Source organism: Lissotriton helveticus, chromosome 2_1 (genome assembly GCF_964261635.1).
Source record: "Lissotriton helveticus chromosome 2_1, aLisHel1.1, whole genome shotgun sequence".
In the NCBI taxonomy this organism is placed as follows: domain Eukaryota; kingdom Metazoa; phylum Chordata; class Amphibia; order Caudata; family Salamandridae; genus Lissotriton; species Lissotriton helveticus.
In genome coordinates, this window is record NC_136059.1 from 1,516,014,548 (window position 1) to 1,516,038,823 (window position 24,276).

Here is a 24,276-nt window from a genome sequence, read left to right on the forward strand (position 1 = left end):
GGGGAAGGTAGCTGCCCTGGACTCCACGCTGGGACGCACCATTCCTTGATTCCTACAGACTTGCATCTTGGAACTCTTTCCGAGGCAAAGGGCGCGGAAAGAGGGTACACAATTTATAGACCTGGCCCTCGCTCTGGCTAAGAGGCGTATCACCATGACCTGGAAATCTAAAATGAGACCCAGTATTAATGTCTGGAGATCTGATGTGACACAGTGGGCGAGAGCAGAAGAGCGGGAATTGGTCAGAGAGGAGTCTAGAGGGGTGAGATGACATCCCATAGCGGATCACTGGACTGAGGTGTTGTTGGCTTGGGAGCACCCGGAGTATGATTTAAGGGGGAAACCAGAGGCCAATGATAGTGCACCCGAAGGAGGCGCAGATGATTCATGGGTGGACTAAGGGGGAAAGGGGTACGAGTCCTAAACTGGGAGGAACTTAGGTGATGCTTGCCAAGGGTCTCGGCACTGGAGCAGAGCGTAGAATTGAATTGATCCTCATACCGCCCTTGAGCAGGACGGGAGGTGGGATCTTCAGTGAAGTGGTTATGTGTAGTATCGCAGTGAGAGAGCTGCATGGAAGTGGGCTCCTAACACACCATACCTGCCCGCTCACCTAACAACCGGTATCTATTATCCATCTGAAGCATTGATCAACAGCTCAAACCCAACTAGGTTACCCACTTGCATCTATATGATTTGGTTAGAGTTTTCGCTGATCTTCTTTTTACCCATAACCCTGTTGGATTCATTGGCTATCTTTATGACTGTACTGTATATCCTCATGCTGCAATGTTTGATGACCCCTCCCCACTTCATTTAAGCAAGCGGACTTCACCTGCACACAGCAAACATATGGACTTGATGTAATGATAGACGAGACTGAAGCAATCTCTATAACGCTGAAGATTAATCTTTACTGTTCCTTAGACAGTGTGTTATTTTATGATGTCAAGCTGTACACTGTAAATGCTTTGAAAAAAATGCCAATTTACAGAATAAAAAAAGAAGTCTGATGTGCAACTGCCAATTGTTCTAGAGATTCAGATCACACGCACAAAGCATGTAGGTATAGGCTTTCTTTGTGGGTCATCTGGATTTGCTATTTGACCAAGGTATCTTAATCATACTCTCATAAACAGATATGTTAAGAGTATAAGCAGGCCGGACTGGCCGTAGCAGGCACCGGGCAATCTCCCCCCTGGGGGCCGATTTTGTTTCAGGGCCGTTTTTGCAGCAAAGCTGCCAAATCAGCCATGTAACAAAATCGGCCGAAATCCGGCCCTGGCAAAGAGCTCGGCGGCACCCCCAACCCCTGGGGGTTGGCGGCCGAGCACTTTGCCAGGGCCGGTTTTGGTTCTCAGTCCGGCCCTGAGTATAAGCAAGGTAGTTCGGTTTGATCAAGTCAATTTCTTCATAGATTTCACAAAGTCATTCTCTGAATTAATTGTATGCAGTAATGCAAGTTAGAACCCTGTATAACCAGCACTTGCTAGGTCGAGCCTACCCAGTGCGCATGCGCTGTCTGCAAGACCTGTTGTCATCAATAATACCACTCCTGCAACTCACCACTGGTCAAACTCCTGCGTCGGTCTTCTTTACTGCCTCATAACTGGTACAGACAGCGACATGTCACTTTCCTTGTTCAGCAGAAGAGCAATGGCTAAGTACAGCCTCGTTACCCTTGCAGTGCTTTTCTATTAGTTTAAGAGAACTATTTATTTTTTTCCGCCCGGTACTGCTTTTCGCCCGGTTTATTTAGCAGCACTTTTCAGACAGGCTCGTTCATTTTTTATTATTTTTAAGCAGGGGGAGATTAAGTAATTTGTCCGCAATCACAGGATGTTTGAGCTTCCCGCCTGACTCCAACCAGGTTCCCCAGCTTCAAAGTCGTCTGCTTTGGACATTAAGCCACATCCTCTCTAACTCTCTAAAAAAGAAAGCATAATACCTCCTTGTTTTCTTTTTTGCCTCAGTCTCGTGGCCTCTGGTGATGCCACTGGTGTTGTACCACGCATGAATCTCTGCTGGAGACGTGTTCCTTCCTTCATTTCTGAGTCTGACGATAACTGGCTGTTTGTTCGCTCTTTTTGGTAGATCGCCAGATTTTCGAACACAGGGAGTTGGCTCATCGAAGAGGCTACCAGTTTAATTAAGCCGAGTGAGGTTGCGGTCGTTAGGTATGCCAGGCCCACTCCGCAGAGTTCTTTAGAGGCACTCCATGCAGCCTGCGCACTCAAGGGGTTCCTGCGCCCTGGCTCATGGGGCACAGCTTCCCACTGCTCTCCATGGAACGGTGTCAGTGCGCTGCAACACTTTCTTTTATTATAACAGCGCCTTGATGTCGACCACCGAGAGCCGCACTTGGAATGTGTGTGACCCTGCATGCATCTCCCCACCTATATGTTATTCGCTGCCGATATTGTGTGCACTTCATCATTTCCGCTCGCTTATCTGTCATGACATCCCAATTTTAACAGGAACCCATCCAGTGAGGAGGCACAGAAGTGGAAAGAGGCACTGTGGAAGAGAGGCAGTGGTAAAATAACGCCATAGAAAGGAGACCCTGGGATCTCCCAGGGTTGACGAAACCTACATCTCACTTCTGGGTCTTTTTTTAATCAGTGGGTCAGAATACTCTCATACGAGTTAGCAGATGTCTGGGAATGGCTCTTTCGACTGGTCTTGCGGTCACTTAAGAGGGCAGACAGGCATACATTAGGAGGAAGTAACATATTTTAAGAGTATTTCAGGAGAAACGTGCTTGATGGTACATGCTTTTTATAATTAGAATGAACTGTTTGAGGGAGGATGATCGTGGACGTAGGAAGGGGTATGAATGAAGGACCGCACAGGATTCACCCCGCCCCCAGCAAGATATTTGAGTGTGGGGAATAAGAAAGGCAAAAATCCTGCGTTTTCCCAACCACCGTCTAGAGTGACGTCACTGTGCGGAGCTACCCCAGACAAATGTTTAGACCTGGAGTTAGCCAAGATCTTTTGATTTTACAAAATTACATGTATATAATATACTTTAAGGGGCTTTCAGTTTCATTAATACTACTAGGAGCTCATAGTACTATCCATGAACTTTGACCCTAACCCGAGGGTTACAGTAAAGAGCCACGATACAGCCTAGGAATTTAGTACCCAGGCTGCATTGATTCAGAACATTGAACATCATTTCCTAGTCTACCATACCAACGTTTTCTCAGAGTCGAGTGGCAGGAGGACTGCCTCCCTCCACTTTTTCCTGGCAATGTCACATGGTATAAGGCTTTGTTTGGTGTCATTGCTTGCGCTGAAGTATGAAACCTTCCTGATCTGGGTCAATTATATTGGGCACCCCGGTTTGGGTAGTAGCGTGATGCTAACTTCATTCATTCCCAAGGAAGCACTGTTACTTGCATTTAAATTGTTAAATAACACAGTCAAAATGGGTAGGAGTTGAGGGGTGAAACAATTCTAGAAGGGGCTGTAAACCCATTAGGGCCTGGCGCCTTAAAGCACTTCAGCTGCCCAATGGCATTTAGAATGTCGTCCACAGCAATGGATTAATCTAATTTGGTGGAGGACTCTGACGAGAGTTTAGGGAGTGAGATTAAATCATAGTACGCAGTTTGCAGAGTATATAAGGATTGATAATATGAATGGAATGCCTTGAATGCCCAGACCTTGCACTCAGTAATGGTGCATATTGTGCTGGTTTAATTTTTTATCTTTCAAATGTGTAGGCATGCCCGATAGGATAGCACCGTATGTGCCAGTAGGGTGTCTGGCTTGTTCCCCTGGTCAAGAAAGGGAGCCTCTAGTCTGATGAGTATGTAGTTTTGTTGAAAATAGCAATGTGTATGTACATAAGCGGCGTTCATTTGTGTTCACAGTACCCCTTGTTGTAAGCAGAACGGATATCGCTAAAACACTGACTGTGTTATCCCGCTAGCATAGACCCGTGCACACACGTACACGACAGCCATTTTAGGTATCATGGTCTCCTTGTTCACGATCGATCGTCGTCACACTTCCCTGACCCTGCAAGCTTCCCCCATGCTCCCTGACCGCCCCCGCTCTCACATGTACAAGTCATGAGCACCTCCCCTCCCGCATGACTCTGTCTCTGAGAATCACACCCCGCGCCTGACCAACACCTCCTTTCCTTCCATGAATACCCCTCCTTTGATGACCCCGACCTCCGAGCCTGAATGTCTGCACGGACCTCTGGTCATCCCTTAGCCGGAGGATACAGTTTATTGCCCACTACTGTATGCACTCGCCTCTCTTGAAAGAAGCCACTATTGATCATGACCGCCCCACCCCCTGAGATTCGATCAGGCACACACATTCCAATGGAATCAGCAGAACACTCAGCTGCGTGACAGCCCCCTCCTATTGTATGGAGGATAAGGGCCCCTACTGTAGCCACGTGTTGGAATATCTTCATACTTCACAATGTATTGATTGTAATAAAGGATGCCTGTGTGCCACGAACTTGTGTATAAAAGGCGAAGCCTCAGAGAAACTTGTTAGAGCACCTCCCGAAGACACTATGCGAGTGTCCCAAATGACATGCTCTCCTCATGAGAAATAAACCTTTTTCCTTGTCTTCCTGCTTCCAGTGCCCGTCTCTTCATTTGGTAATTATTTACGATGGAAACTAAGAGTCGCCCTGCACAAGCAGCCTGGGCATCCGGTGTGTTATGGGCAGACTTTTCTACAGTTTGCTCTCTCTAGCTTTAGGATATGAAGTTGGCCCTGTGTAGTGGTTACTTTTCTACAAACCTTTTTTGAAGTAGTCTGTTTGTATTGGGGTACCTCCTCTCTCAGTTCGGTAGCTAGCTTCACTTGATCAGCTCATGCAGCGTTTAGGTTGCTCTGCCTCTTACTTAAAGGTTCCCCTAATCTCCTTTAGTACATTCCAAACTACTCGCTTCTCCACCTCTGCGGTGTCTTTAAAGGTAAGGTATTTTTTAAGTTTCATTCAGAGGTCAGTCAGGACTAAAGGGTCTTTTAGTAGTTAATTGTTCAGTTACCAAGAGACCCAGCTACAGCGCCTGACCTCCCTATCCTAGTGGAGCTAAAGTTTCACTGAGCAATGGTCCGAGAGGGTCTCAGGAGTTGGTCTGACTGGTTCAAGGCATGTTCTAATCTCTTATCTACTAAAACTAGATCAGTCCTAGCCTACCCAAGTGGACTGAAAAATTGTTGGAAAACATCTATTGTGAGAGGTTATCAATGCACTAGGCATCCAAAAAACCCAAATCATTTAACAAAATCTGCCACTAGGCCAATAGCTCAGGGATCGCACCACAGCGTTCTTGGGATCTATCTAAGCCTGCAAACAGGATTAGGTTAATGTATCCACAGCCTCCCCAAATTATCAGGAGGCCCATGGAAAAGATGGTAAGGATTCAGAGGATTCCGTTCAGGAACTCAGGTCCTGTGTTAGGGATGTAAACACATACTAAGCTGACTGGGCTACCCTCCCAGAGGCCAATAACCACCACCCATGTACCATGCTTATCAGCTTTATGTTCCCTCTCAGTAAAGGAGCCTCTAGGGTAAGGAGTTTTGCCAATCCTGCTGTCTTTTCAATGAAGCAGTTGCATGGTATTGAGTATGAAAGAGCTGAGATCTCAACCTAGTACTCTCCCCCAGCAGAAGGAGTATTTCCTGAAGGAAACATCTAATTGTTAGCTGCTTTGAGCTCCCCCATGATACTAAGCTGCTTGGAGGTGTTATTAAGGCCTCGGATAGTATAAGCACTGTGTAGTGTGACCAACTGTCTTTATATTGTATGAGGGGCAATCCTAGTGTTTGGTTACTTCCCGTTGTGGCACAGGCTATGTGGCATAGAAGCGTGCAGTCTTTGATGGTTTACATTTCCAACCCCGTTAAACTTTAAACCTAAAAGTAGTAACAATCAAAACAAGAAGTTCAACTAATCTGAGTGCCCAAACACCGCCCCACAAAATATTGGCGAGCCATGTTGAACACATCACAGGAGGTATATTACCTGTGCTGAAGAGTCTATAGATCCTTACCCCACCCACTCCTGCCTAGTAGAAGAAGCTGCAAGCTACACGGTCCTAGTCCCCGCCCGAGGATTAAATTAAAGTCTGTTCACAAGAGTAGCCTTGGCAGCATTTTGGCTGCCAAATCAGATCTGTGCCTGGCTTCCCACATCATTGGATCTACGAAGATGTTATAGGAGCTGGGCTTTGATGGTTTTAATCTCTATGACTCTAGGTCAGCAACCGATAAGGGCATGTTGCTACCATCTGTCAGCTCAGTTTGTGGATCTGTGTTGTTCCCCGGTCCTGTCTGGTGCGGTCTGTAGTTTTCCAGCAGTAGGTGCACAATCTATCTGGCCTATTTAAGTGAGCCGCTGGTCCAAGTCTACCCCTGCCCCCAAGAACAGGTGATGGAAAATGGGTGCCCTCATCTGTAGTTTGTGTCATCGGAGATTAGAAATTCTGTGATGAGTTTGAAGGAGCGCCTCTTCGCCAGCGCCACTGCCAAGACGTCCTGGAAGAGGAGGAAGTGTGGACCATTGAAGGAAATCAAGCCGTCTTGATGGCCTTGGGCATGATGGTTTCCTTCTAAGAACAGCGATAGAAGCAAGCTAGGAAAATGATTAATTGTTTCCCTTTTCAGCTTAGGCGTATCAGTCAATAAGCTCTATCCATATTAATGGGGCCACCAGTTGATTTTTCAAGGATGGCATCAAAGAGGTCCACAATATATTTCGGCAGGTTGGTGCAGGAGCCACTGTTGGATACACCCTGGATGAGATCTGTTTTCAAGGCCTTCACATTTTTCTTGTAGAAGAATATGCTGGTCTTCAAGCTGGATAATTTGTTGTTGCAATGCCTTCCTTTCCTCTGAGTGTTTGTCAGTAGATGTTTCTGACTTAGTCGCCCTCTCTCCCAGTTTGTTGACTTCATGTTGGATGGCCCGTACATTGTTCAGATCAGTTGTGGCTCTTTAAATGTCCTCCTTAATTTGGTAAACCTGGAGAAGAAGGTATCTAGTGATTGGCGGTTACTGGGCACCATTAGTTTGGAACTAGGAGGCTTGTTAGAGTAGCACCTTGCTGTTTAAGTCTATCTTGGGACAGCCCCCTCCATCAGTCACCTAAGACTCAAGAGTTCAGCTGTAGAATTTAGGGGGTGCGCGGGGTGGCTGGTGTGGGACGTCTGAGACAGACCACAGTTCAGGGGCCCTGTGGGGCCTACCCCAAGATCTGCCGGGTTGGAAATGAGCTACTGAAGTAGGATTAATGTCAGCTGGAAACTCCTAGGGTTCCAGCCTATCTGTTCTGCAACTCTCTCTAGCGGGGTGCATTGTAAAGATGAGGGATCATGAGAGTCTAGTGTGGACGGAGAGCTTCACAAGGAGATCAACGTCCACAGGGTAAGCTCCCTAAGATATTTTCCTGTGGGCAGGGTTCTGAGGGAGGCGAACGGAGTTCCTTACTTTCTATCAAGCCTCAGGCACAGTCGCCCAGCGTGAGGTAGCACCAAGCAGGTGCCCCTTGACACTCCCTTTCCTCATTTCACAGATGGTTGAATGGGTGGAAGGTTTTAACAGGAAAGGTTCTTTGTGACTGAAGCAATGTAAGGGGTAGGTATTATCGCCCCCAGATTGATTAAGTGCTGCATCACTAGTAGCAGCTGGTGTGTTTCTGCCACTGAATGCCAATGGGCTCCTGGCCCTTCCCCTGGGCAAGACTGTAATTTGTGCTCCTGTTCTGCCTGTAGGGGGCGCACACATGGGGTGGTTGCTGCACCCACTGCCTTCCCTCTCCAAGTGATCCAATCACTCCAGTGACACTGTGGTCCATGGAGGCGCCTGCCCGGAAATTGTCTCTATGTGTGTGCCTCCATCTCTTGGGAGTTCCAAGATGTGAGGCCTAGCAGTTGAAATCCTCCTGACAGTGCCACTAGTAGTACAGGGGTAACCCTAGGGGTTCTACCTGTCCATCCAGGCCCCAGGAGTCCCCCTAGTCTCTGCTGGTGCCCGCCCCAGCGTTTACTCGGCAGGGCTCCAAGGTGCAGCCACCATATTGAGGATTAAAGCCTGAGGTGAGCTCCATCAGCCCCAGAGCTCCTGGCTTGCCCCATGGCTCAAAGTTAATGTCTGTGGGAGGCCTGATCAACCTCTCCATCCCAGCACGGGCATCAGGCTCTGTATTGTCGTGAGACTATGTGTGCTAGGATCCTTGTGGTTCTGAGCAGATTTTATGGAGGAATTGCATAACTTGCTGGGAGGTGTTATGGTGTGGTTATTAACCCGTTAACCACGGCAGTAATTCCGCCGCGGTGCAGGCGTTCTCTTGCGCGGGCGGGGCCGCGTCGGCCGTTGGAGGTAGTGCTCGCGACGGCCAACGGCAGCAGGGAAGGGGTTAAAGGTTATGATGTAATGAAGGTGCAGTGTGTGATTGTAAGTGGAGGAATTAAGACATACAATCCAGAGCTTCATGTGTGTTGTGTTCATTTGCATGCTCCTGGGCTGGGGAGGACACTACAACTGGCGACGAGCAGGGAATCTGTGCCCCGATGAAATGAGAGTTTACTATGCTACTGCACACTAAGTGTGTGCCACGGGTGCCCAAATCGATGAGGAGTTCAAAATTGTTGTGTATGCTGAGAGACTTGATGTGCTTATCAAACACTGTAAGTTTATCGACGAAGAAGCCGTACGCCTAGAGTCCCAAATTGCTTTCTTTCTGACAATGCATGTTGGCAGAGACACTCTGTTTTAAAAAAGTCCTAATGGGGGCAAGGGCCGATGAGAGAGCAGACCGACCATCATCATCTGAAATGGAAGCTGGAACAGCGATAAAGGAGTCCGCATTCTTCATGAAAAGCAAGCACAAACTCAAGTCAGCGCCTTCAAAGAAGAAAAAGTTTTGTTTCTGATGTGGATTTTCATTTCCCCTATGAAGGTAAATGTCTAGCGATGGGACAGACATGCAGGGGCTGAGGGAAAGGAAACCACTTCATACTTGTTTGCGAAAGAGAAACCAAACACATCACAGTGAGAAGAGAAAATGCATGCCAGAAGGTTCCAGAAGCATTCTCGCCATGTCCACAAGGCCTAAAAGCAACACCAGTTAAGAAGATGGGTGTGCGATAATGGTGTTGACCAAAGAACAACATGCACATGTAGGTCTGGCTGCTTGCAAAGAAAAATAAAAAAACAAAATCAAACCAGTCAATCAAAGAATATAAGTCATTTGGCTGCTGCCAAGATTATAATAAAGGTCAATGGTTGCCCCATAACCTTCATCATAGACAGTGGTGCGTTGATTAACATCATGCCAGTCGAATAGCACAACAACTTCTTTCCTGTGCCGGGCCTCAACCTGTCCGACACAAAATTCTTTACTTGGGATGCTTCTAAACTGTTGCAAACTCAAGGGTCATTCACAGCAACCATGTGTAGCGATCGCTAGTCACAGAGATCGAAAAAGACTGGATCGCTGCAGCACTACAACTCCCAGAAAGCTGTGGGGCCAGGCAAAAAGGACCCCGCCCTCTGGGCGGCGTCCATAAAGACCCTCCTTCCCCTTTCTCTGGTGCTTGTCAATCCTTCCCGACATTCTTGAGTAGGAGCAGAGCCGAGTTGAGTTTCGAGAACTTCAGAGGAAGCCGTTTGGTGTAAGCCGCCAGTGAAGCCGTGAGCGGACGCTTTCCTTCCCGCAGGAGGACGCCGCCTGTGAAGCCGTGAGCGGACGCTTTCCTTCCCGCAGGAGGACGCCGCCTGTGAAGCCGTGAGCGGACGCTTTCCTTCCCGCAGGAAGACGCCGCCTGTGAAGCCGTGAGCGGACGCTTTCCTTCCCGCAGGAGGACGCCGCTGTTGATTAAAACATTTTGTTTTCGTTTGGGTCGGAGGAAGGTAGGGCCTTTAACATTAGGCACGGCCGTGCCATCTTATACTTTTGGTGACAGTGTTTTCACCGCTAGAGGCGGTAACTCTTGAGAACAAAAGGCACTACCTATGTTGATGCATGAGAGCAGCCAGTAGTGACTGTAACTACTAAAGGCGGTTCACAACGAGAATTAGGAGGAGGAGCTATATTTCCCCAGAGTCCAACATCATTGCTTCTGAACAGAATCCTGATCTCAAGCTGCCAGAGAGCAGGTGTACAGTACGTATCTGCTAGCTTAAATTGTTCTGGAAGTAAGCCCTTATTACACAGAGTCTCATACAACTATTGTTCTTGTGATTCTAGAGAAGCGGCACGGCTGGAAGACGTCCTATTCATCAGACCAGACCTAGAGGGTGTCTTCGCTGCTACCTCCCCGCACAACCTCCTTCCCCCTGCCCCGAGGGCTACCTGTCCCTGGCGCGTGAGTTCGCACAGGGAGGGTCAGTGCTATAGGGTATAGGGAAGATAAGCTTCAAGCTGTGGTCCCCGCTGGCTAGAGATTACAGGTTAGTGGCATGGTAATGGTACGTCTTACTGGGTGCGTTATCTGCTGTTAACCTTGACACCATGCAACATAAAACAGTGTCGGCAAAAGCACCAATTCACAATCTTCAAGGAACATCTTCTAGTGCATGTTTTCTCAGTTTTACCACAGCTGCTGACGTGGGACTGATATCCCTCAACTACAACCTGCATACTCGATCTAAAATCGTGAGTCAGTACCAGTCGTTCTTTCATGGCCTAAGAAGACTCAAGAAAATGAAAGTGCAACTTCATATTAATGAGGACATTCATCCTGTTGCCCAGCGACACCGCAGAGTCGCTTTTCACTTGGAATAAGCTGTTGAGAGAGAACTAGAAATGCTGGTGTAGCATGACATCATTGAGCACTCCACCAGTCCGACACCATGGGTTTCGCCCATAGTGGTGGTGCCAAAAAAGGACAGTGGAGGTGCAGTGTGCATCTGTGTTGATATGCGTCAGACCAACATAGCAATCAAAAGAGAAAAGACATCCTGGTCCACATAGCGGACATGATCATGCAACTGAACAGTGCCAAAGTCTTCTCCCGTCTTGACCTTAACAAAGGATCTCATCAACTCAAGTTGTAAGAGAATTGCAGGTACATCATCACTTTTTAAACTCATGCTGGTTTGTTCACATACAAAAGGTTGAGTTTTGGAGTGTCGACTGCTGCAGAAATATTTCAGGATGTTATACATCGAATAATTTAACTGGTCATGCATGTATTTAATTACAGTGAATACATACTGATGTTTGGGGAAAAGCAAAAGGAACATGGTAAGGCTCTTACGCAAGTGTGTCAGGTACTTGCTGATGCAGGTCTCAGTCTGAATGCAGAAAACTCAAACTCTTTGGACACAGTTTCTGATGGGAGAATGACTTCTGACCCAGATAAACTGCAAGCACTGTCATCTACTTGCCCCCCACAAGATATCACCATGCTGCAATCCTTCTTAGGCATGGGTAATTATTGTTCAAGGTACATTCGTGACTTTGCTACTGTGAGTGCATCATTGAGAGACTTGACAAAACGATACGTCCTTTTCAATTGGTCTGATGAATGTGATCAAAGCTTCAAAAGAATAAAACATGCAATTGAAAATGCAACTGAGATGGCATATTTTGATCCCAAGTTACATACAGCGATCACAGTCGCTGATAGACCGGTGGGGCCGAGGGCAATCCTAGCTCTACATAATGCTCAGACACATATTGTGGCCTATGCCAGTTGAAGCCTGTCTAACACAGAATGGGCCTATTCTCAGCCAGAGAAGGAGAGTCTGGCTAAAGTGTGGGCTTGCAAACATATTCATGCATTTCTGTATGGAAATCGTTTCACTATCATTACAGACAACCAAGCGCTGCTCACTATGTTTGCAAACCCAAAAGCCAAGATGCCCCCTCACATAGAGGGGTGGGGGTTGCCACTGCAAGAGTATGACGAAGCAATTGTACACAAGTTGGGTAAAGACAAGAACCCTGCTGATTACTTTTCAAGAGTACAGTTGTAGCGGCACACTTCAACAGGAGTACATTAATTTCCTTGTGAGGTCCAGCACACCAGCAGCCCTAGACATCCTTGCTGCTACGAATGCTGACAAGAAGATGCTTATCCTCAAAGAAATAATTTCAACTCAATCGTGGAAGAAGCATGCTCAACATTTTGCTGATGATGTTGAATTTCAAAAATTCAAGAATGTACAGGATGAACTGTTTCTTACCAAAGAATGTGATGTATTGAGAGGCTCAAGAATTGTTATACTTGAGAGTCTAAGACATCAGATCATTGAACTATCTCATGAAGGACATCGTGGTATTGTAGCTACCAAAAGAGTCTTAAGAGACTGAGTATGGTTTCCGCTCCTAGATGAGTGAGTTGAGTGGGAACTAAAGAGTGTCATGTTTGCAACTGCCTTTCTCCCAAAGTGACACAGCACTCTCTGATGATGTCTGATCTTCCTGCACATGCTTGGAAAAGAGTTGCAGTAGATTTATTTGGCCCTTTACAAAATGTACATCATTTCAAGGTAGTCATTGATGAGTATTCACATTTTTTTAGTAGAAGATTTCTTATCAACAACCCATGACAAGGTCATTGAGTGACTGCATAACATCTTTGAAGCGTGGAGTATCCCTGCCATTCTTAATTCTGACAATGGTCCACCATTCAATAGCTAAATATTCAAGGAACTTCTGGTTCGATTCAATGTAGAGCATAAAAGAATACACCTCTGTGGCCCCAGGCCAAATGTGTTGTTGAAGGATTCATGGGTACCTTAAGAGGAAGATTCAATGAGCCGCAATGGACATAATCGAGTTAACCAGGCCCTGTGTCAAGTCCTCCATTCTTATCATTCAACTCCTCACTCCACAACTGGTGAGAGTCCCACATTATTATATGGGAGAGCCATCAGAACCAAGCTACCAAATGGACAGCAGACTGATCCTGATATGCTGATGAAGTTTGGATCACGGATACAGCTTGAAAGCACAAAACCTATGCTGATCGGCGAGGACAAGCTCAGGAGACAGGCTTCGATGAAGGTGACTTCATTCTGGTTCAGCAGAAACTAAGGCAGAAACCAGAAGCTCTATTTGCTGTCGATCCTCTGGGTTGTGAAGTGCAAAAGACACATGGTGATGGCGTATCAGCTCAGAAGGTCCATCACACAGAACTAGCCACACTTTAAGCAGCTACCTCAACCTGCGTCAGTTCTTGCAACCATCAATGACGAGACCCCGATTGGACAATCCAGATTAACCATCAAAACCTGTGCCGCCAATGCACAATCAGAGTGCATCTCAACAGACTCATACCACTCGATCTGGCCGCCCTTCTAAGAGTGCCTTGACGACTTAGTGAAGAAATGTGATGTAACTGTTGTTTATACCTTCTTAATTAACGAGGGGGAGATGTAGTGTCGTGAGACTATGAGCGCTAGGACCCTTGTGGTTCTGGGAGGACTTTAAGGAGGAATTGTGTAACTTTCTGGGAGGTGTTAAGTTGTGGCTATTAACGGTTATGATGTAATGATATTGCAGTGTGAGATTGCATGCAGAGGAATAAAGACGTACAATCCAGAGCTCCGTGTGTAGCATGTTCACTTGCATGCTCCTAGGCTAGGGAGGATGCTACAAGCGCCTCCATCTGATGTAGGGAAAAATAGGATACATTATAGCCAAACACACAAGCAACTCCATGAAAAGGTTTCAGAGTTAAAGACGCAGTTTTAGACCCCTGGTCTCTGCAAGAAATAGTTAAATAAATACCATGTCAGAAAAGACAATGTATTTAGCTGAATAATCACACAGTTCGTTGAAATGTCAGGAAGTAGCCTGCAAGGTCAGGAATTAGCTTGCGGTCAGCAAGTTGAGTTACTGCATGAAGCTTAGAACTGGTCTTCTTCCTGACTCAGGAAGAAACTGCAAACATTGTTTTCCAAAAGTTCCATCTGCTTGAGAGACGGAAAGGCCAAAATGCACCAATCACATACGAGTCTACTTCCTCAGATGCACTGCCGTTTCTTACACCTTTAAGCTTGAACATGTACGTAGGAATAAATACCAGGTGCAAATCCTGCCTTAGTACATACTGACGCACATGTGTATGCTTCTGCCGAGATCACACTTAAAAGTCAGATAGTTGGTCACTCGCTTCTGCAGAAACCACAACTTCACACTTAAGCGCTAGATGGCTTGATAGAAGAAATCACATACAAACGGTAAGGTAAGCTTGGCCAATAGGCGTTGAGCAGGACATAACCATGCATGGTGTAGTAAAAAAAAGATATATTTTCTTCGCTTATATTCCGAGAACCGAACCCCACACGGGGGTTCCATACTCATCATGAGAGGATAGGCTCACCTACTTGCGCTTCGGTTTCCGAGAAATTGCTACATCTACTGATGCCATCTTGTATGTCCTATTTGAACATTGCTTACGTCATTGGTCAAATTGTGACATTTTCCTCTGTGGGTTGGAAGAATAAATAGAGCTGATTCTGAGCTACAAGTAGAGACATCAAGTTGCATCTCCTTTGAGTTGAACTGATCTTTCCTGTAGTGACAGATCCTCACAACAGTATTGTAATGAATCCATATTGTATTGTCAACTATCTCTTTTTTGCTTTTTATTAATAGAAAGTGTTTCCTCCAACATACTGGTGAGCTGAGCCAGGATTTCGACTTCTTCTCACCTGCAGTCATATCCTGAAATACCACCTGTCCTCTTGAAATGATTTATGCAACTAAAAGAAGGTAAGAAGACGCCTGTTACAAGGTCTTCTCATTTCTCTGGGACGGGTAGGATTTGGGAGTTGGCATTCTTAAAAGGTGAGAACAGTGCGAATTTCGTCCTTTTACTTTACAAGTAGCATGTTGACAGTAGAATATGTTATATGTTAATATTTTGCTATTATTCATATGTTGGGGAATGCATGCATGATTGTGTATTGATAATAATAAGGACTGGAGTTCTGGTGGTCAGTCCGGAAGGTACTAAGCGACCTGACTAAAAGTAGTCAGAAGTGGTCAGGGTAGAGTAGTAGTCGTCCTTGTGAGTCCAGGAAAAGTGACTGGCAGTAGTAGCTTTTTGCCCTAGTAAGTAGCTGTAAGTAAGTAGTTTTAGAATAGTAGGTAATTTTGGAATAGATGAGTAGTTTTACAATATATTAGCATGTTTATGTAAATATGAATTGCAGTGTGGACACAGATTAATGTCATGTTGTACTTTTATGATGTTTATGTTATGTAGTTAAGATTACCTACTTTGTGAGAAATATTGAAGAATTCTAGAAAAGGATTTTATTTAGACAAATATCTCAAGGGTACACAGGTAGTCAATCACAACAGGTCCCTGTATTAATTGTCTATCTTTATAACAGTAAGGTTGTAGGTTTTTCTAACGGCACTGACCCCAACAGACTACCAATACCAGTACCACCTAATAATCCCTTAATGGGAGAAATCCTTGAGCGCCTAGGAATTGACACCACATCACCTTTAGGTCTAAGGAAAACATACATTGATGTAATAACCTTAGATACTTTAGAAATTAGATGATTGTTCCAAAGAATTAACTGGAAACTTTTAAAAACATTCTACAGGGACATAGAAGAATATCTTGAGAGTACACAGACAGTTATTTGAGAATATTCTCTTATCGCAGGACTCAGTACATTAAAACTGCAGTATGAAATGATGTCATTTTTTAAGATTGCAATTGTATTTTAATATAAATATGAAAGTAAAATAAGCTATTTTATCTAAATGTGTAGAGAACCTAAGACATAAGACTAGTCTCTGTTTATAGTTTCACCAGCCAAAAGAAACTGGATTATTTAGAAGGATGTATGAGAATAAGTAAATTGAAAGGGAAGAAGAGCAACTTGTATTAAGGAAAAGTATGCAAGGAATAGGCTCCAGGATAATGAAAAATAAATTGAAGGATATGATCATATGAAAGAATTCAGGAACTTAGGAATATAAAAGGTTTCAATAAATACAGGTATTAACTCAACAGGCCTACCTACCTGTCAGAGGCATGGTGGTTTTGGAGGTTGGGTAAACAGAGATGGACGATTTATTAATGGAATAGATATTGATGCATTGCCCAGTGTAACCTCTATAGTCAAACATAAAGACAAGGCCCCCCCAAAGTGCTATGGGGTCCCCTGTAGAACGCCTGATTGAGATATACCCTGAAAACATAGACCAGATAGGAAACAATTGTACAGAATGGCACAAGGCTACTAAAAACCGCACATACCCATGGCCTCCGGAGCCTGCCAGTCCTCCCATTCAAAAGAGACCCAGGGGCAGACCTAACGACAGTACAAAGAAAAGTCAGGAGTCTGCCAGTTCTCCCATTCAGAAGAGACTCAGAGGCAGACCCAAGGGTAGTCTAAATAAAAGCCACTCACAGAAACAAGTACTAGAGACACAAGCCCAGAAGAGGCCAAGAGGGAGACCCCGAAAATAGCCAAAGTTAGAGGGTCCTAATGATAACAAAGCAGAAGAAGGGGCATTGAGAGAAAACAAATGTCCTCCTCAGTTGACTCAAATCAAGTTGGTTAAGTGTCATAAAGACAACACAGCTTCCTTCTTTGCATACCCCATTTCAGATACATGCGATGATATCCATGACTGGGCCACATATACTCCAGAAAAGTGAAGCCAAATACAAAAAGACCCCATTCCAGGAATTGTTGTATATTTTGTAGACGGGTTCTCACGGTAGATTAGGACATAGAATTGAGACACACGGATGCAGTAGTGGTCAAAGCCATGTAGCATGACATTTTAGATGTATTGCTGATACCAGACCGGATAATGTTGCCACATCATTACTAAACTCAGGCTGCTGAACTAGTAGTTTTGGTGCTAGCGCTTAAACAAGGGGAAGGGGAAGCAATTACCATATTCTTTGATTCAGCCTATGTCACCACAACAGTGCAAAACGCCTCCTTAGCAACACACATACTACAGTTTTGTTAGCTAGTAAAACATTGCCACCTTCAGGCCCATTGGATGCACACAGACAGGAACAGATTTAATATATTTAGAAAGATGTCCAAGCATTGCTACTTATAGCCCTAAATCAGCTACATTTCCCTTGTCACATTGTGAGGCCCAACATGTCTCTCCAAATACACCATGATTGGTTTGTCTGCAACTTACATGAGATTACCACAATGTATGAATACACCTGTACTGTGTGCCAGCAGGGTTCATTAAACCCCACCTTTAAAGTAACAGTTTCCACAATACTTCGACATCGAAAACCCTCCACTGGGATCAGGGCCAACTTAAGGGTAGTGCGACCGGTGCCACCACACGGGCACTGGAATTCGGGTTGGGTGCGCCGGTCCCAAGTATATTATGGTTTGAAAAGTACTTGCTAGCATTTTTTGCCTCTAGCAAATAACAGAGTGCGTACAATGTAAATAGGTCAGTGGGTTACTGATTTTTCTGGAAGATATTTTTGTTGCTTACAGTTTTATAGGTTAAACTCATAATATATAGCAGTGAGTTATTTACTGTCAAAGAGCTGTAGAGATACTACAAGGTATACATTAGAGCAATATACATTTTGTTTAGTCTTTTATTTTCCTAATGTTGCAATTAGTAGAAATAAATTCTTATTAATAAAGACAACTCCCAAACATGGTGTTACAGTTCAAAAGCTGAGTTTGTGCTTCTCCAGATCGAGCACTCTTAAACTATACTGCCCATCAGTATGGATGTCATGTAACTTCTACAACTTGTAATTCTGTTTTTTTTTTATTAATTTCTTATACATTGAATTTTATGTGTGACTGATTGTCTCTATGAAATGTAGGTGTGGTGTGGTGTGGTGTTTGCACCCTACCCTGGTATGAGTGACGCTACAGAACTAATTAAACGCACTGAGAGTGTATATGGTGACTTAAGGGGCACTGTTAAGGGTGGTAGTGAGTGGATCAGTGGCAGAGGTGGTCATTGGGGAGCGCCAACAAACACTTGTGCACCGGGCGCCACCAGTGATAAAGTAGGAACTCATGTTTATTGTGATACCAAGTGTGCTGCTAATTTTCTGGTCCGTGAGGTAATGCTCCAGTGGGGCATTCCTGAGGAGATCAAATTCGATTTTAGCACAAACATTTCTGTCAATAATATCTTCGCCCTCCTCACCACTCTGTTGGGAATGATACACAAACTCTTGTTAGCTTACCACCCACAAAGTAACAACATCCTGGTGTGCTTCAATGACCTCTGAAAAACACAAAATAAGTAAACTGTGTGTAACCTTAGGAAATAAATGGTTGTACTGTTGCCCACTAGCGCTGTTCACCTCGAGAAACACCCCACCTTTTGACCCCACATCAGATAGTGACCGAGAGAAGGATGAACACTGTTGGGCTACTAACTAGCCATAGGTGACAGGCTGAGAGTGCACCTGAAATAGGCCCACCAACATGCTCTTCTGTTTCCGAGAAATTGCTACATCTACCAATTCCATTTTGTATGTCCTGTGTGAACATTTCTTATGTCAATGGTCAACTTGTGACCTTTTCCTCTGTGGCTTGGAAGAATAAATAGAGCTGATTCTGCGCTATAAGGAGAGACATCAAGTTGCATCTCCGTTGAGGTGAACTGATCTCTCCTGTAGTGGCGGATCCTCACTAGAGTATTGTAATAAATCCATATTGTATTGTCAACTGTCTCTTTTTTGCTGTTTTTTAATAGAAATGTTTTTCTCCAACACAGGCCGTGCCACCAAGGCCCAGTTTTTTCCTGCGTGCATCTACCTTCTAGCCACCTAGGATTCAGAATAGCCACCGGGTGCTCAAGCTACAGCTCTAGTAGGATCTTCTGCTGGCACAAACCACTCGCCCAGGGCTAGACATTTTAATGCCTGGGCAAGCCCAAAAAGCCAGGTAAGTGTGGATATATTCAAGTTGGGCAGAGAGGGCGACAGTCATGCATTTATCATTTGTGAGAGCTCAGCCACGTCTCTGAACAGAATTTAAAAAGCAGATTGCACCTGATCCAGCTTAAAAGAAACACAGAGGGCTAGTTGTAGGTACTTAAAAGAGCATAACAGCTGTCTGAGGCAGTGTAAGAATTTAAAGGAAAGGGCGGGTCATTTACTTTTCACATGACTAGGAACTGGAATAAATACTCCACATATGTGGTGAACTGCGGCAACCTAGGACAGATGCATATACCACCAGGACAACAGACAGCTTTTCAGTCACTCTAACTCAAAAACTGGCTGAGTGCTACACCCTGCCCCTCACGAGCACCATAAATGCTGTCTTTTTTATACCATGGCTTGGACTTTCTTGCAACATGTAGAAGGCAGGAGATAAAAGAAAACCAACCCAATAAAGCCTGCTCTTAGTCAAATGTGGCAAAAATTTACCTGTTGCTGTGCTTTTGTGGGTGAGCTCGGAGTGGTGGAGATCAACATAGAGAGTGGAGAGGATCAGGGATGTGAAGAGGAAATGATAAAGAAGCTACGCTTCACGGGAGGGACAAACAAAAGATGAAGAAGGAAGACCACCAAATAACAAGCCAATGACGTCGACAAGAAAGTCAACAAATGATAAACAATGGGCTGACCCAAAACCCATTTTAAGTATTGGTATTGTACATAATAGGTCGTCGTTGGCGAGAGCTAAAGGAAAAATATCCCAACCCTAAAACGAGAAAGAGTTGTCAGTATATTCAAAACTCAAAGATCAACTGGCGCACGAAAGTGACTGGTTTAATATTTGATCATAATTTCCTCTTCGCCTGGTAAGTACATGTGTTACTATTACCAAATGTAATATTTCTCAAATTATCAACATCGAGAGGTAGAAAAGCTAAATTGGGACTATTGGGAATCGAAATTGTGACCTCGCCATCACAAGCAGATGTTAACTGCCTGTAGGGGTAGTATGCAATACATGGAATGGGACCACTCTTCATCAGGAATAAAATCACTAAACACATTCAACAAAGGAACCTCCTCTCTAAAGGAGCATCTCGCCTCAAAATCCCACCATACAAGAAAAAACCATGGGTGGCACATCCTTCTCTGTTCAAGCAGCCAAACTATGGAATTCTTTACCCCCCAACATAAGGTCCACCGACAACCACCTTATCTTCAGAAAACTACTCAAGATTTGGCTCTTCCCCACATAAGCACCAATAGCAAACAGACATTTACAGCTTATCCCTCTATATATAAGCATTTGTTTTCACTATAAATAAGTACCTATCTTTGTGTATTAGTTTGTATAAGCATGTAAAATAATTATGTTGTTGAGAGAAAAAATAATAATAATAAATAAATAAAAATCATCTTTAGTCTACATGTACATACTTACATTGTGCATCTATGTACCTTCCATGTGCTTGGATCTGTGTGTCTGTTACTTTTCTACTGAAAAAGCATATCCAATGCACTACCCTATTTCTCATCCTGTGCCTCTATCAATATATTTAATCTACATATACTTACCTCCTTTATGTATCTATATACTTTCAATGTACTTATGGATCTATATATTTATCACTTTCTTCTAATTTAGCACTTCCAATGCATTACCCTATTTCTCGGCCTATACTTCGCTCAATATATCTTGTAGCCCAACCTTCTTACTCATCTCAAACTTCTTTCTACTACTCTTTCCAATGCACCACCCTATCTCTCATCCTATAAATCTAACAATATATCCTCTACATCCACTCTCTCATTTATCCCAAACCCCATACCACTACTATGATCGCCAAAATAACTCTTTCTCGACTCTCTCCTACTCTACCCCTCCTTGCATCATCTGACACCTCTTTTTACTATACCGATCCCCTAAAACAAACCTTTCTAAACTCTTCCTTCTGACTCCTCCCCTCCAAAACTCCTTTTTACTCATCCAAAAGCATCCTGCTAAGACCTAAAATAAATTTTTTTAAAGAAAATCCTTCACTCTTTTATCCCTCAACTATCCTTTTCAATCAAAATTAACAGACTAACATGTTCACTTCTCAAATTCCATATCCAACTATACTAATTCACCACTAAGCCTTTATTGGGTTCCAGAGTAGCGTGCTACTCGCCAATAAAGGGTTCCAACACCCCATCAGGGTTACAAGTGCTATATAAATGCAAACCTTTTTCCTTTCCTACCTCTCCCCAACCCTTCTCAATCCAAATAACTGACTAACATATCCACCACTAAAATTACTCTCATGTTTCACCATACTAATTCAACACTAATCCTGATGGGTTCCAGAGTAGCGTGCTACTTGCGCTTCAAAACACCATCAGGGGTAGCAAGCGCTATATAAATACAAACCTCTTTCCCTCTTCTATCCCGCCACCTACCCTTCTCTACCCAAATAACTGAATAAAATAACCACTACTCAAATATTTCATATTTTACTATACTCATTTTTAACACTAATCCTTTATGGGTTCCAGAATGGTGTGCTACTCGCCAGAAAAGCACTTCAACACCCATCAGGGGTGACAAGTGCTATATGAATGGAATGCAAACCTTTCTTCCCCTTTTATCCCTCTGCTATCCTTCTCACTCCAAATAACTGAGTAATATCCACCACTGAAATTACTTCATATTTCACCATATTAATTCACCACTAATCCTTTATGGGCTTCCTGAATAGCGTGCGCAAACAAGCGCTATATAAATACAAACCTTTTCCTCCTCTACCCTTCGGCTATCATTTCAAATCCAAATAACTGACTAACCTATCCACCACTTAAAATGTACTTGCATGTTTCATCATACTAATTCAACACGAATCCTCTATGGGTCCCGGAGTAGCGGGCTACTCGCCGAAAAAGCGCTTTGACGCCTCATCAGGGGTAGTAAGCGCTGTATAAATGCAATTACAATTACTCCGGGCTGGCCCATGAAAGAGATTAATGCTGGTGTCGCAGTAGGATGCTAGGGGAGAGGTTCAGCAAGACTCCCATACATGGGGAGTCACCCATACGATGATGTAAGGATGGCTATTATGGTGAGAGGAATTAAAATGTGGAAACACACCTATCTACACATAAACCTGGCTTTCCTCCAGGCCCAGAGTAAAGAAAGGAGATAGTGCAAGTAAGGAGGCGGTCATTGCCTGGATGGATGATTATTGCGGGGTCAAGAGCAAATGAATGACAACTCAAAGAGCAGTGGCCCACAATACTTTCAGTTGTCTTGCTCGCTACAAATCTTATTCAACAACAACGTTAATGTCAGACAGCCCGTCCCGAAATGCATTTGGGGGTTGTTTCTTTTTTGATATTGCCTTCACACAGTGATTATTATTTAACTTAGGATGCTGTATAATTCTGGAATACATTTTTGTATTGGTTTTTCTCGAACTAGATGTAATGCCTTGAATTGCACATATCGTGCTTGATGAAAGTATAAAGTAGAATGCATGAAAATAAATACAGTTAAATCTTTAATAATTTTCTGTTGGAAATATGTTAGAAATGTTGTAATAACCCACCACAATGTGCACGCTTGTGCCCAAGTTGCCGTTAGGAACTTGGCCCCTCTTTCAGAAAGCTCAATTCAACATATTGAATTGCAACTATTTTGTAATTGGAATCCAATTATGTAACACAATGCTGATTCGTGACAAACACTATTCTAGGTACATTTAGAACTACTTCAGTATTTACAAATAATGTAAACCTAGACTCTCTTCCCTTTGCTTGTTAGAAATGGCTGTTGATACAGTTTATAAAATGTACTATTTCAAGATGGCTATTCATTTAGAAAAATAAAGCAGCTGATTACAGAGGGACAACATCTTTCTGCCTTCAACAATATGAATGTGGCGAGATGAACTTGAACGTAGGGACTAAATGTCATGCATTCGGTATCCCTATTCCCCAAATCTCATTTCTTATAACATTAGCAATACATTCCCTCCTACCCTACAAAACCCCTAAAAAATGCTTTTAAAAGAACAAGGACGAATGCATAATATTCTCATCCATGACTTTAATAAAAGAAAAGAAAATTAGGACTAAATGCCACAGGAGAAAAAATACTATATCTAATACCAAATGTTGCTCATAACATTAAGACTGGTCGGGAATGGCTTGGTATCTAAGTTATTAATTTTTCAAAGAACAGCAGGTCGCAACGGTCTAAAATACCCCTGCCTCTTCCTCGTCCCAGCCGTTTAATCTTCCCTTCTGTCAAACTAGGCTGATGGAGTATGTTATGTTATGTTATGTTATTTGTAGTTTTGTATAGCGCAACGGTTACTCAAAAAGAGTGTCCCAGCGCTTTAGGTAAGGGGAAATAATGCAGAGTAACATAACACAGCTTAAAAGAAATGAACAGCACACAGACAATAAAAAGAGCAACCTGGATACCTACTGGGAGAACAACCAGGTTTTAAGCCCTTTCCTAATAGTATGGTCCTTGAACCTGTCCTTGAACCTGTAAGCACCCTCCTCTCTCTCTCAAAGAGCCTTGCTAGAGGACAGGATATGCCTCCTTCCATTCACCCTCAACTTGTAGGTACAGGGACATCTGGTATTTACAACACTAAAAACCACAAAATGGCAAAACTGAAGTAGTATCCCTTACAATTTACTATGTGCAGCGTATTTTACTGCGTGTTATGGTAAACCTTCAGATAGGGTGACAGCCAATACAGAAACGCACTGTCCAGTGCATTGCATTACTTACCTTACCAGGATGCTGCCAGGACATATTCTCCGTAGTTTTCTTAGTAATTTCGGGTCAGATCACTCTCTGCCCTGTGGTGTTACCTCAAGAGGATTAATAGGACCAATACAGAGGCACTGTCGCCCCAACAGCAGAGAGAAGAAAAAGTCGTGATCCAGACGCACACAGAAAGTGATCCCCTGCAAAAAATGCTCTAATGATAACGGAGAGCCCCAGCTCTAAGCAGGTTGAGCCCACTCCAGGCACACATTTGGACGACAAATGAATGAGCATGCTCGCAATAACAACACAGTTTTAGCACCACACTGGGCATGCTGGAAATACTACCCGACAGCGCACGCGCAGACACAGAACCCGAATACGAAGAGTTAACCCATCAGCATCGAAACAGAAGAAAGACTGCACAGCGATGGAGGTCTATCTATACATATACGTGGAGCAATGAAACGCAATAATAGAACACTCTGTATATCAAATGGTACATATTTAAGACAATTGCTAAACGTACCAGTAAGCAGTATCATTTTTAAGCCATAACATTTTGAACATATTTAAAGTGCGCATTAACGGCTTTTTTGTTTAATATTGGGCATTCGTGGTGTTTAAACGTAAATGCTGCAACGC

At 43.9% G+C, this 24,276-nt stretch overlaps 1 protein-coding gene across 2 annotated transcripts in view; it reads right to left on the bottom strand.

The window, feature by feature from the left end:
* LOC144818733 (uncharacterized) overlaps positions 1 to 23,979 on the bottom strand; it is a 209,748-nt gene extending 185,769 nt beyond the window's left edge. For both annotated transcript variants that reach the window (XM_078676424.1, XM_078676423.1), the window contains exon 1: positions 23,653 to 23,979. In XM_078676424.1, the coding sequence (XP_078532550.1) occupies positions 23,653 to 23,676 (24 nt within the window). In that variant the 5' untranslated portion in view covers positions 23,677 to 23,979. The remainder of the gene's footprint in view (positions 1 to 23,652) is intronic.
* Between the last annotated feature and the right edge of the window lie 297 nt (positions 23,980 to 24,276).